The sequence below is a fragment of the Ambystoma mexicanum genome, chromosome 6q, assembly GCF_040938575.1.
Source record: "Ambystoma mexicanum isolate Mex_15411 chromosome 6q, UKY_AmexF1_1, whole genome shotgun sequence".
NCBI lineage: Eukaryota > Metazoa > Chordata > Amphibia > Caudata > Ambystomatidae > Ambystoma > Ambystoma mexicanum.
Window position 1 is genome coordinate 496,554,927 of NC_090937.1, and position 14,593 is coordinate 496,569,519.

Below are 14,593 nucleotides of genomic sequence, written 5' to 3' on the forward strand. Positions count from 1 at the left end.
CCTGCATATAGATATACACCCAGACACTCCAGGGCCCTCTCTTGGCGATTAGCCTCTATCACCAGGACAGCTCTTTAAATGAAAGGTAAAAGGTGTATCCGCTTTAGCTCTTGTACCTCCTGTCTGATCACACTCAGTACCTAGAGATTGTCAACTTGTTGGACCAACTGGTCAAACAGCATAAGTAGCTCACCACAGTGACAAGTCCCGTTGCATAACATGGGTTTAATCCTCGCATTAGGGACTTAGAATCTCTGAACTTGAATCCACCTGGCGGGACTCCACTGATATAAAATGACACAAACATGCATATGGGCCAAGCTAGATAAGTGGTGTTTTTCTGGCATGCCAGGCACCTACCTTGGGGTTTCTCAATACATCAGGCTCTTGCATCTAGCAAGATTCTTCTTGTGCTTCTGTTGCCTCATCTTCACCAATGGACTGGTCTCTGGTCTTCCAAGCATGGCCACAAGCTGTTTATTTATTTATTTATTTATTTCATTTGGTTATACGCTCAAACTCGTGGGTATCACACGGCGTAGGTTACAAGTACACTTACAGTAGTTTGGACACTGTGCGATTATAATGAAACTTCTTTCTGTGTTAACATCTGCAGCCTGTACTAGGGTGCAGCGGTATGACACCCCACCCATGAGCAGAGAGGACCCATATCTGCCACCCAGACTTCAGTTTACAAATGAAGGCCCCTTCAGGCAGTATAGATATGACCCTCATGTAGCACTTGTTTATCACTGCACCCATAATGCAGTATAGGAATAACCCCCAACAGGCAGCATAGCTTGTCAGACATTAAAGAAATGACCCCAACAAGCGATGTAGGGATGTCCACCACCATAAAATATATGTATGTCCACCATTGGACAGCAAATAACTGACAGTATAGCTAGAACCCTCTTCCCCCCGGCCCCCTCCACACACACAAGGAAATACTGTCTTTATACAGTGCATCCCAAGTGTGAACTTTAGACTTGACCTCATCTATGACCCAACCAAACAAGCAATTTAGGAATAACCCCAACAGCCAGTATATGACTCAAACAGGCAGTGTCGGTATAGCCTACTTGTCTAACATGAGGGTGACCCCAACCCTCGCTGGGATGGGGGAAAATACAAAAGAACCAAAAGAGTTTGTCTCACCAGGAATGATTTATCACATAATATACATTGTTTTCATTTTTTTTCAAAATAGCTTAATTTAAGATGTAGTATTCTTGGACAGGACCCAAATTCCTACAAGATAAGATCACGCCTTACCACCCGACTCGCACCCTTAGGTCACGCACTGCCCCACTTCCAATTCAACCAGGATCGAAGGGTCTGCCTTCCCAACCCTGGCGCAAACTTTGTGGAATTCACTGCCTCACTGCATCAGACACAGCGAAGACTACATGGCCTTCCGGAAGGCACTCAAAACCTGGCTCTTCGCCTAAAAAGAATTTGGCAGAATGTATTCATCACCTCATCCACAGGAATTCCATACACTCTGAGGCCTAAACCTATCTATCACCATTAATCAGGGGCGATTAATTGTGCTAGACTCGTAACCCATCCACCAATAACACTCATGAGCCTGATCAAGGCTACACAATCTTGCACTACGCAATTAGCCCAGAAACGCACTTGCCTGCTAATTCTACACTCCTGAAAATCCAAGAGCAGAACTAGATACAAGGGGCCCGTCAAGCGGTTATTCTGCTAATCACACCTACCATTGCAGGAGTATAGCAGAACTAGCCACCGGTATATCTAGCAGAACTAGAATCCCAAGCACTAATGGCAGTTATGAACTTGATCATTGCCCTACAAATTATGCACTACACTATCAATCCAGGAGATGCCTACACACCTCGAAATCCCTGTGGAGAATTGTATAGCATGGACCGTTTCTAGCACTTATTCCTACTAACCCCCAACTATCTGGGAATATCCTAGTAGAACTACCTATAGTGCATTCTATCTGGCAAACTACCGAGCAAGGACGCCGCTAGCTCCTATGTACTAACATGAGTTATGGGGCAGATCTGTCTGTCGCCACCCATCAGTCTTCGACAAAACAATTTGACCCATCAAGAAACAGGTAGATACCACGCCCTCAACCGACACTGGAAGCTGAACAGGTACAAGGTTCCCCTGGAAAACTCAGACACTCAAATCACACCACCATGCTAACTCTTGCCTCTGCACCAGCAAACAATAGAATGCAGCTACACCCCTCGATTAATTCAGCCTAGCTGCACACATACTTACACATCTCCACGTCCACCTCAACAGTCTTTGGAACGCAGCTATACCCCTTGAAATCGGCCTAGCTGCCCACATAACGTCTCTCTCAAGCCCCAGTGCCGCCTGAATGCAGATACCGTAGTCCATTTGTCTTGCTGCACACATTCTATTAATCTTACACAACCACTGCACCACACCTAGTACTAGTTTGCAGCTTCACACCAACTATTGCAAACTGACTGCACACATACCAAGAGCACTCAAGTATGTTGTACTACACTACCCTCTCTCTACTGACCTGGACTGCGGTCTCCTAGGGCGTTCAACCCCACAGCGCTTTGGAATCATAACAATGGTAAAAGGAACTATACAAATACCAACTAACATAGCATAACTCATAGCTATTAGTCTAAGCTTACAGAAGTGAGATCTACTTAATCACCCTGTTGTCCCTACCATCGATTCAAAGACAATATTTTGACTGAAGTACGTCACTTTAAACAGTGATGAATTAATCAAAAATATGTTTAAATTTGAAAATGGATGAGCATTCATATCATCACAGAAAAAAAAGAAAAAAACAACGACAAAATGAATAAACAGACATTGCAATTTAACATAAAAACAGTAAAATCATTAGAAGACGAATTATTTTGATTAACCACCAGATCCAGATCCCTCAATGGGGAAAGGGTAGGGGCAGGAGTGTGTGGGGGAACCCTCTATTTAAAAAAAAAGAAAGAAGTCAACTTACAAGAATTGACCACCTAGAACACCACAAACTAACTGTGGCGATCTAATCACACAGAACCGGGGTAATCATCAAGAGAAAACACAAGGATTAAAACGCATTACTCGCACAACAGGCAGTGGCGTGTGTTGCACAGTAGAAGGCCAGTCACTACTACAACTACCGGTTTTCCAATCAGATGCACCATGAAATAACCCTGCTCCAATTTTACGTGCCTGAAATGTATTGGGTAACAAATCATTTTCATTATCCAGGCTGTTATGTTGGTTAGGGTGGATGTCAACCTATATTTTTCCACAATCAAGTGAGTTTTCATTGTTATGAATATCAATTGTTCAACATCCAAAGCTATAAGGCTTCTCCTTTGGTCAGAGGCAATAGTCCTTGCTTCCCTAAAAACCTTCTTGGGCTGCACACTGGTGACTGTGGTGGGTCATCACGCGGCCCCACAGGTGATGTGTCCAGCAAATAAGAATCACCATCTCTGCGGCTAATCACCTGATGCCTGCTCCACCGTAGAACCTCTCTGTATTCAAGATGCCCGAGTCACTGAGGATGGTGTCCTCCCTGTAGGCACTGCTCACATTCTGCAAAGAGATTTCAGTGGGTTTCAATGTGGTACTTGAGCTTGACATTCCCACTGTGCTTGGATACATTTGGGATGGTTGATGTTTTTCCGGCTGCCAGCGTTTTTTATTCAGTTGATCATGCAAGCAGTGCAGCAAAGCATCATTGTCCATGTGTACAATGTCTCCTCGTTGTGATGCTTACTGTGAGCCTTCCACTTCTGAGACATGCGTATGAACATTTCCTGCTTTTGCTTTAAAGCATAAGTTCATACAGCAAGCCAGCAGGTACTCCATTTTACCTTTTAGTCCAACTAGCAATCGCTTTCCAAGGTTGAAAGCAGTTCCCTCACCAGCTGTGTCACTTTGGCATCACCTGCCAAGGCATGGGCCCTCGCCATGTTGGTCAGGCTGAGCTGAAATAGGTACACCACAGGAAGAACCTCTCTCAGGGATGCATTTTGACAACTAACCCACTTTGTGTCCTCCTCGAAATGTTGTGGCGCAATCTGACATTTGTCAGGAGCAGCCATTGACACAGTGTTAAAATGATCCAGCCAGGGCTCTGCTGTAAGTGATGTTGTAATCTCTTATGGCGTTGCACTGCTCAAGTAGCATGTCCAACGTGGCCAAATTAGAGTTCCAATGGGTGGCCACTGAGTTTTTCAGGCTGTGCAGTGGCAACTTGTGATGCACCCGCAATTGGCACAGTTAATTTTTGGCGTGGTAAGTCGAGCTGACATGGGAACTGATCTTCTGGGACCCAGCAAACATTTCTTTGAAGGCTCTCAGTTGCTTGTCGGATCACACCAGAATGAATCTGAGTCCAAATAACCGAACCAACTCACGAAGATGGCAAAGTACTGTTTTAAAATAATTCTTGCCTGTACAATTAGTGGTAAAAAATGGTTCGGGACCAGACTTCGAACCAAGGGGCGCACGAAGAAAAATCAACAGAAATACTGACTATTGCCTATCATTTAGGATATTTAGTCTTGTTTTATATCTAACGTATATCTTTAAATGAGTTGGAGAACATGTGAGAGAAAAAAGTAATCTATTAGAGAAATAGATTTGCATAACATTAAAGCAGACAACTTGCATTAGCTGTTCTATCTCTACTGTGTTTTTATAAAATATATCATTGACTTGGCCAAGCACACTTCACGGAGAGCGAATACATTGTTCCCTAGAAACATAGTCCCACGTGAACTGCCTGATCACCAGATGAACATGACATGGTAATAACCATCCCAAACAGTTTTTCTACCAATAATTGTACATGCAAGAATGTTTAGTTGTGATCAATTCATTGTAGCATTAGGGTCAGTTTCCCTCTTACCTATCCCTCTTAGATAGGCGTTGCAACAGCGCTTCCTAGGGCTAATTAATATCACTAAAGGAGAGGGTGTTCTTCCAGCCAGTGCGAGTGTTAGGGTACACAGTAAGAGTGCAAACAAGAATGATTGGCATAACGAAAGACTTACCTGTCCTTTGTTTTTTGTGATACCACAGTTGTAGATAACAGATCTGCCACAGGAAGGCTGTTTGTTGGTGAGACTTGCCACAGGTGGGGGAGGAGCATCAAATAGCACTAAAGCCTCTCTGCATCCTTGGTGTCCTTCTCGTTCTCCTCCCACTCCTCATCAGCACTGCTTTTCATCAGCAATGCTTGGTCCTTTTGAACGCTGATGGATCCTAATCTTTCCCATGGTCATCATCCATCTTGTTATTAATATTGTCTGATTCATCAGTGGATGTGGTGATGGAGATGGAAACGTGGGATTTCAAACTCCTCCCACTGTTCAACTACTCCATGTGTTGTACTTCCCCGATATTCGGTAGATGAGATCTGCACACCTCCCCCTTCTGCCCCTGACATAGTGGATGGAAATTAATGCAAACCCTCTTCTGTCAGTCTTGGTGGATTTTCACTGTCTTGGGGTAGTACCCGTTCATTTACTTGTATTGGTGCATGTACCCCAGGGCAACTTGGACAGGGGTATGGAACGTGAGTTGGATGATAACTTCAATTTACCATGGCCAATTTTGGGCTCCCAGTGCACACAGGAAGTTCTGCCGTAAGAGTGAAAAGACTACATGCAGCATCTCTCACCTTGCCTCTGGCTTGTTTGGTTGTTGTGCGCTCAATGACGGGTGTGTCACCCACCCTCCCTGAATCACATCTGTTCCCTGGCAGCAAAATCAGACAAATGTGACTTTTCCACAAGCTGCACTCAGGGATTCCTAGATCCGCCTGCATTTTCTCTCAGTTGACACTGGATGGCACGTGTCTCGTCCACTCACTTCAAGGACAACACTGACTGGTGTGTCTCACATGCCTCCCTTAATCTCTGCTAATCCCACCTACCACAATCAAGCAGGTTTGACCCTCCCACAAGCTGCCCTCGAGGATTCTTGTTTTTTCCTCACTCCACTTCCCAGGTGAGAAATGATGGCACATGTCTCATTGACTTGTTTCTAGAGATGGACACTCACTGGTGTTTCACCTGCCTCCCCAAGTCTCTGCTGTTCCCCTCCAGCAAATTGAGGCAAACGTGACTTTCCCACAAGCTACCCTCAAGAATTCTTGTGTCCTCCTTCTCATATTGTCACCCGAAGGCACAGGTCTCGTCCACACACATCAAGAAGTCGACATTGACTAGTGTGTCTCTTACCTCCCAGAATCCCTCCTCGTCCCTCCCAGAAAAATCAGTTAGTGACTGGCCCACAAGCTGCCCTATGGGTTTCCCCACTCCTGTTCCTAGGTGCCACCGGATGACACGTGCCTTGTTCACTCGCTTCAAGAGATGGGCACTGACTAGTGTGTCATCCGCCTCCCAGAACCCCTCATACTCTCTCCCAGAAAAATCAGGTAAGTGTGACTTGCCCACTGACTGCTCTCAGGAATCCTGCACTCCTTCCACTTCGATTCCTAGATGTCACCCAATGGCACGTGTTTTGCCCACTCTATTGACAGTGACTGATGTAGCACCCACCTCCCTGAATCTCTGGTGATGACACTTGTGGTGTTCACTCACTTCAAATAACTGAATGTGTGATACAGTGCTGTGTCAGCAAATCATACCTTAAAATTACATCTCTGACTAGATCAGCAAGCACTCACTACCTCTGCCTACCCTTCTTCCTGCTTACCTACTCTTAATGCACTCCAGTTTATTCACCTTTCCCTGCGTTTCCTACGCTTGAATCCAGCAACAAACTCGTGCCTCACTGAAAGCTGCCTCCAAATGAATAGGAGCCCCAGTCACATGTCACCCCTCCCATTATGTTGGTTGTCACGTGTCTTCCTGTAAGCCATGTGGTCGAACTTCAGATGAACCTTTCCAAAAATGTGTTTGTTTTTGTATTTTCTTGGTATTTATAAAGCGCTTTACGCCAAAGTGCAGTAAAGGAATTCTAAAAGATGGTAATGAAAAAAATTAAAAAGCAGAGAAAAACAGAAGTTATTAACAATGTAGAAAAATGTATGAGCAGACAGGGAGGACAGATAATGGGCCTTTAACGTAATGCGAAAAATGTAAAGTGAAGGAGAAGATCAAATATCAGCGGGAGAGGCATGGCAGCCCTTTGGAAAGTCACGGAAAAAGCGAGGCAGCGAGCCGGTGCAGAGTGACATGCAGGGACAGAGAGAAGATGCAGACGCTGGGGCAGTAGGGTGAGCTCAGAGAACACAGGCGGGAGGGGGACTTGGCCATGGGAGCATTTAAGGACCATTCTTAGGAAGTGGAAAAGAAGACAGGATTCAAAGGGAAGGAAGGAGTTTGGCAGAAGAGATGAATTGATAGATGGGGAGGTACGGAAAAGAGAAGTTGGATTGAGTGGTTGAATGCAGGCGGGAGTGGTCTAAGATAAGAAAGAAGAAAACGCACTGGGAGGGCAGAGCAGTAATCAAGTCTAGTGAGAAGCAAAGTTGAAATAAGTAGTTTGACTAGGCTGAAGCATCTAAAAGGTGGGTCATTCTAGGTTTGTGAGGGTAAGTTCGCTGAGGACACGATTGCTGCCTTTTCACCATGAACGGAACTACTGAGCTGGCTGTCTGGACCCCACCCTACTCCGGCCATGTGCACATCCCTGGGTGTCGCTGTCAGGAAGTAAGAGGCGGCCATGAAGCAGGGTGCCAGGTGTTCTGCTGTTTGTGAATTCTTGCAAATGGATACTAGTCATTGGGCCTCATTACGAAGAAGGCGGTAGGGGGTTAAAGGGGCCGGTAGAGCTGCCGGCCCCGTTAACCCCCTACCTCCTCATTACGAGGTCTCCTTGCGGGTCCCGCAAGCAGACCAGGATGCAAACAACGGGCCCCGTTGTTTGCATCCTCCCATTCCCATTGAGCCCTACGGGGGCTCAAATGGGAATGGGGATGTACCGGGTCAGGGTTCCCTGAATGGGGAAATACCGGGCCCTCCAAGGTCGGAATGGCCTGGTATTTCCCTATTCAGGGAACCCGGACCCGGTACCCAGAATGGGGGTAGCCATGCCGCAAAAAGCGGCATGGTTACATCCATTCTCGTAATGAGGCCCATTATGTACATTTGCACTGCAGTCTATCTGCGTGCACCTTCATGCTACATGTGTGTACATGCCAACATGAAAACTATGACTGCAAGAAAACTTCTTCAAACAACTGTCTCTATGCTAGCAAGTATTAAAAAGGCAATTTCACAGTCCACCTATAAAGCAAGCTGCTACTAAAGAGCAGGGCACACACAATGCGTGTACTGCAGTTTCAAACAAAACATTGTGTGTAGACACTCTGAATTGGCCATTAAGGGAATGCACAAATATGTTGATTGTTCAAACTGTTGCAATCCACATAATTAATTTCCTTTTAAATCACATTTTGCAAACTGACAACTAAACCTCACTTTCTACCTTTCTCATCCTCCCACCCCCCATTATGTTGATTGTTCTATAGAAATTTGAAGGCAGGTTCAAACGCCCAAATGGGCTGACACAGCACAAAACGAACAATATAAACTGCCAAACCTCATGGTTTCCTATTTGAAACGTGTGTTTTCATGAGACATTCATCCGCTTAATCTTCTTAGCAAGGTCCTGCTCGCTATGCACATGTTTTGGACTACAACTCCCATCAGGCCCAGCCAGCAAAGTCATTGGTGAGGGATCATGGGAGCCAAAATATCTGAAGAGCCTCAGGTTACACATCCTATGCTTTTAAAAAGTACTTTACCCATAATTATCTGCGCCACCCTTGCGCCACGGAGAATCAGAGAAAGCGAGGGCGGACGCAACTCAGAGGAGTAATGCTCGGAGCTCACTCCCACCCGATGTTTTAGATGAATGGGTTCAAAAAGGAAAATGTCAGGGACATCATAATGGGAGGTTGACATTTTTATTACAATCAGTGAAAGAAGATATGCAAATAAGAATGGACTTTTGTTGGCAAGTGGTTATCACCAGACAATGGAATCTGCCTTGCATTTCCTGGTTTTGCAGGAATGCACTTTGCAGAGTCTCTGGATACAGTCTCTGGATACATTCAAGCTAGCCCATCCTAGCGACTATGGGCCTCATTACGAGTGTGCCGGTCCGGTAACAATGGTGCCAGTAAGCCTACCAGCATCGTTGTTACCGGACCGGCGCACTCCGAGTCTGCGAGTGGCTGCCGTCCTGCCCGCCAGGCCTGACCTGGCGGGCTGGTCGGTACCCGCTCGCAGACTTACATGAAAGTACCGGCACTGTTGCACACGGTGCCGGTGCTTCCATGCTCCCCATTCCCACTGAGTCCTATGGCAATCAAATGGGAATGGGGATTTACCTTTTCTGGTGCCTGGCTTCCTGGACCGCCGGGGCTGTAATGCCCCGGTAAGTCTGGCATGGCTACCACCGGACTTGTGAGCAATAGAGGCCCTGCTATACCAGACAGAGGAGTGGCCAGCAACTCCCCACCCAAGTTCAATAGAGGTAGGAGGCTCATGGCCTCTCTCCAGGGGGAGTCAAACCATAACCAGAGATGACTGCAGTTACTTTCCTTGGTTCTCTCGCGTCGTGCGTCCACTTTCATTTTGATAGACCTCTCATGATTGCTACACTCTTCACAGACTGTGTTCTCACTTGTATTACTTCAACTAAGTTTCTTTTGGCAACGGCTGTGCTATGATAACAGTGCATGCTACCGGAAATGAGCGAAGCGACTATTTCCTGCAACACTGACACACATTGGCTGTCCTGGCGCATTAGCAGTGCCGGAAAGTGAATGTGTAGGATGGAGTAACGACTGGACTGCTCACCGGCGTGATTTGTGTTGTTTGCCAATGCTCATTGTGACGCTCAAGGTTCTTGCACACACCGCAAATGTGCTTTCACGCTCATGCCGTCGCTGTCTCCTGCAAGCCCGGCCGGCGAGTGCATGCGGGATATGTTGGGAATGACTTCATACGCCCTGTTTCATTTAATTTCACAGTGCATGCCAACATTTCTTTGGTAAAATATGAATTTGGCGCGAACGTCCCGCTAGATGGCCAGATGTTTACTCCAGGGGCTCATAGAAAGGAGTGTCGCAGATCCTATTGTGTTACGTGCCAAAAGCGCAGATGCGGTATTGTACGAGAGAGACAATGCACAGCCGCACAATGGCCAACAGACAATGCCTTGTTCCATCTCTCATAGTATTTACAGTTATTCCAATAAAAGCTATCAAAACCTGCATTATGTGGGACAACTGTAAGTGAGTGAAGGGACCCGGTGCTTAATAAAATACAACTTACGCAATACTTCATCGCGTCCATTCTGGCGTGTTTGAAACAACAGCGCCACAGCAGCCTGGGGCCACGTGTTGAGCAGGCAGCGTGGTGGAATGTACTGTTTGCCATAAAATAAGTTGATGCAGGAGGGTGGCCTGTTAACCTTGCTTAATGTTTGACTTGTCTTTCTGGCTCTCTTATGAAAGAATCATGCACAGTTTCTTACCCCCCTAAGAATGATGGCATGTTGTTTCTAGAGCTGGCATCCAGATGAGCTAGTTATTCATATTATGACAGAACGTTGTGGTTTAATCCAGTTGCGACTATGCTGTGGGCTACCGGATGTAGAGTAGGTTTCTCCCTCACACGCGCGCTCGCTGATCACCGGCTTCCTTCCATACTTGCGTGGTCCCCATTCCATACCTTTGGGGTATGCCCAGCGATGTCCTGCTGGCCAGCTCCCGTAACTCAAAATGAATCCCAGATCTGCTAGGATAACTTTTAGCATCCGAGTGATCATCTCCTAGGGGTCAGGCAATTCTTACACATTGAATGCATAGCTCATCTTAGTCTTCATTCACAGTTTCAGGGAGCTATGCTACTACGGTTGCTTAGATAATCCACCCAGGGTCATCACTCAGATGCATTCTACGACACCAGGACGGGCTGCCATAATCTCTTTGCCAGGTCCAGAACCTTCAATGAGCCAGTCCTGCTCTCTGTGTTAGAAAGACGGCTTGATCGGAAGCCGGCATCCAGAAAGGATGGCTCTGCGATGTCCCGTGATTGCCCTGCACTCAGCAGCGGGTCAGATTTCTTAACCAGCGGACAAGCAGCGATTGTGTTGAGGATTGAGAGTCTTATCCCATCCTCCGACATTATGGAGGAATTGTAGTACATCTGTGCGTGCAAAAATGCTGTTTGTGGATGTGCACGCATATCAGCGTGAGGGCTAAAACAGTCGAAGGCCCTTATTCCCAGAGCGCTTTCCTATGGGCTTTTGCCATTATAACACACTTCTGTGAATTAGGCCCTGAGTGTACTCACACTTGCCTATAGTGACTGCGCATGCACAAACCGCATTTGCACATATTGACCACAACAAATGTCCAATTGCTCTTTTGGAGATTAAGGGCACAAGTGGTTCTGTCTATTACCTCCAAGGTTTACCTGGGGATGAACTGAAGATGGTCTGTCAATATGGCAGGAGTTGGTTCTGTGTCTGTGATATATTATGCTTTATAATACGCCCACGCCCCTTTGGAAACCACATAGTGCTGTTTGCATGACCATGGGTCTCATTACGAGTTTGGCGGTAGCCGTGCCCTTAAAAAGGGCACGGCTACCGCCAAACTCGCTACCGGCACCCACGAATGGGTCATTGCCGGCCCTTACGAGTTGAATGGGCCGGTAATTGCCCATTCACGGGTGCCGGTATGGCCGGGCTCCCGATCCCCATTCTGCCCAAGAGGGCAGAATGGGGGAGGGGAGCATGGTTGCAATCAGGCGCTCTGCTCGCGGGTGCTGCTCTGCACGCTTGGTCTGACCAGGCGTGCAGAGCGGCACCCGCAAGCAGAACTCGTAATGTGGCGGTATGGTAATAACGGCGCCGTTGTTGCCTTACCGCCAAATTAGTAATGAGGCCCCATGTGTTGGTTATGAAATGTTATGCTATGTCACAGGGGAGTTTTGTTGAGCACGGCAATCACCCATTGGGTGATAGTGAAGAAAAACTCAAAAGTGCAGTGCGAGGCAATGGTAGATTATAGATTAAAAAGATGAGTTTTAAATGGTTTCTTAAAGGTTAGGAGGGTGGCTGCTTTTCGTAAATCAGCAGGTAGGAGATTCCAGTGCCTAATGGTCTGTACCAGAAAGGAACGGCTGCCAGGTGGGTCTTTCCTGAAGGGAGGCGGGGCCAGTCTTCTATCCAGTCTTAGTCTGGCGAGTGTGCTTGAGCACAAGATGCTGTTGGGTGCTGTAGGCAGTGAGCCAGTACAAGGAGCGGATCTCTGGAGAAATGTGTTGGGATTTTTTTCGCTTACTTAGAAGCCTTGCTGCCATGTTTTGCACCTTTTGCAGTCTGTTAATGTCATAGTCAGGCAGTCTCAAAGAAAGGGCATTATTCAAATCCAAGCGAGAGGAGACCAATGCATGACCTACCAGCACCAGATGAGATTGAGTCAAATAGGGAAGAACTGCCTTCAACTTCCTGATCATGAAATAACATGATTGAGTCACTGCAGTGACTTGTGCATTCAGAGACAAATGTTCATCTATCACCACACCCAGGTTCTTCACTACCGGGCTAGGTCTAGGGCACTGCACAAAGGGGTTCGGCCAATAGAATGGGGGCCAAAGGTTATAATTATTAGTTCTAACCAGAACCTCAGTTTTATCCAGATTGATTTTCAAAAAGTTCTGATCCATCCAATCCTTAATCGATAGCAGACAATGTTTGATCTTGCATGATAGGTGACTGTCCTCTCCCTGGTCTACCAAGATGAACCACTTTAAACAAGTAACATCTTATGAAGTCCATATTGACAGTGTGTGGTCGTGATGCCTGAACTTGCCTGTTGTACATTTAACACAAACTATAATTAATAAACAAACTATACGTTATTTTCCAGCCATGATCAGACTTTCAGTCAGTACTCGACAGTGAGTTCAATGTCACCCTTCAGCATCATTCCAGCACAGGTGTTTTAAGGTGCTGGCGGAGCCCTGCGAACCTCTTTCCAATGAAACAATGACTAGGGCATCTGATGCCCATGTGGCAAATGACAAAACCTGGCCAGGAACCAGATTGCGGGCATTTATGAATCATGTCCAGTGTATGGGGGTAGATTGATTAAAGTGCAACAAGCCCCCTGATTTCAATGATGTCTGTGATCAACTTGTCTGTGGTACAAGAAACCGCACCTGTGCTCTCAATGAACTTACATGGGCAGTGCAAGGATTGGGAAGTGGGATGCCTCATTCACAGTGCCATGCTGCAGTTGACCGTAAGATTTTACCTGAGTAGGGTCATTGCACTTTACCCTCACGAGTTGTATGCCCTAAACTAGTTCTCCCATAGGGTTGGTGACTCTCTGTTTGGACTGGTGAACCTCTGCTTACCGCTGCTATCTTGTCTCCCAATTACCCGTAGATTCCAGGGGCCGTATTGCAGACACTTAACGCTCATTTATTCAATACCTATATTGCACAAGGGGTAAGGTTACTCTACGGGTAATATTCAGTAATAACACCAAGGAGAAAATTGCTTTGGTGCTCAAACGCATTGACAGAGTACGTTTGCTCTAGTGGAAAGTTTCTGTACTACGCCCCAGATTCCCCGAATGTCCTCAGGCAATATTTAGCCAGAAACTGATTTCAATCGCAACATTATTGACCTCTGGAACGCTGTCGCTGTTGTGAATGATTCCTTTGCGTATTTGGCACCGCAGTTTCTTTTGCGCAGGTGGGCGCCAGTTATGAGCAATCAGCCGCTGCGCTCTTGTGATGAGTGTCTGTGTTTGCTTTGCAGCTGGGCTACACACCTTTGATTGTGGCCTGCCACTACGGCAATGGGAAGATGGTGAACTTTCTTCTGAAGCAGAAAGCCAATGTCAATGCCAAAACCAAGGTAAGGAAGGGCTTTGCCTTAGTTTTGCATCTGCCCCAGGAATAAGTGCAGTTTGTTTGGGCAGGATTTTTCCAATAAAAAAAACCTCTCAGGTATGCTAAAACCTTTTGTTTCACCCAGTGTCAAACAAATCTGAGGCATCTTGTAGACCACCAACTGGGAATTAAGCTGTTTTGAGAAACAAGCAATCGTGCAAAACCAGCCATGTTTTGTTTATGTTCATTGAATTATGCCAAAGAAATGGGACCTGTCTGCAAATGGCCAGTGGTGGGAGTGCTGGTTTGAAGATTGTTTTGCCTTGTAAGGCCTGCTCCACCTACTCCCCCGATTAGCCGACTCCCCTCTGAGATTTCCTAGCACCGTACACTACACACATAATCCCCTACAGAAGGCCACCACAGGACTAGCCATTAGCACATCAACACTAACTGAGCCACGACTAAGCTCTCCTCTTTAGCCCTGTCGCGCTCTCCCACATCAGGAGCTATCCAGACCCAAGGCACTGTAGTCTATGGGATCGTGGGCTACTATCTATGGATGACATACGCCCAGGTTTCTCCACCCAACCCATAGCAGATTGGCCCTCAGGAACGGGGGCCTTCTGACCTGCACCCATCAATACCACGCGCTTCATATTTGCCTCTCCTGCTGTCCCCCCTTTTCCTACAGAATTAAGTGC

General features: G+C 46.6%; 1 protein-coding gene across 40 annotated transcripts in view; it reads left to right on the plus strand.

The window, feature by feature from the left end:
* The window catches only part of ANK2 (ankyrin 2), a 1,645,279-nt gene that overhangs the window by 1,251,622 nt on the left and 379,064 nt on the right, over positions 1 to 14,593 (plus strand). For all 40 annotated transcript variants that reach the window (XM_069630993.1, XM_069630997.1, XM_069630984.1 and 37 more), the window contains one exon: positions 13,816 to 13,914. In XM_069630993.1, coding sequence (XP_069487094.1) covers positions 13,816 to 13,914 — 99 coding nt within the window. The remainder of the gene's footprint in view (positions 1 to 13,815; positions 13,915 to 14,593) is intronic.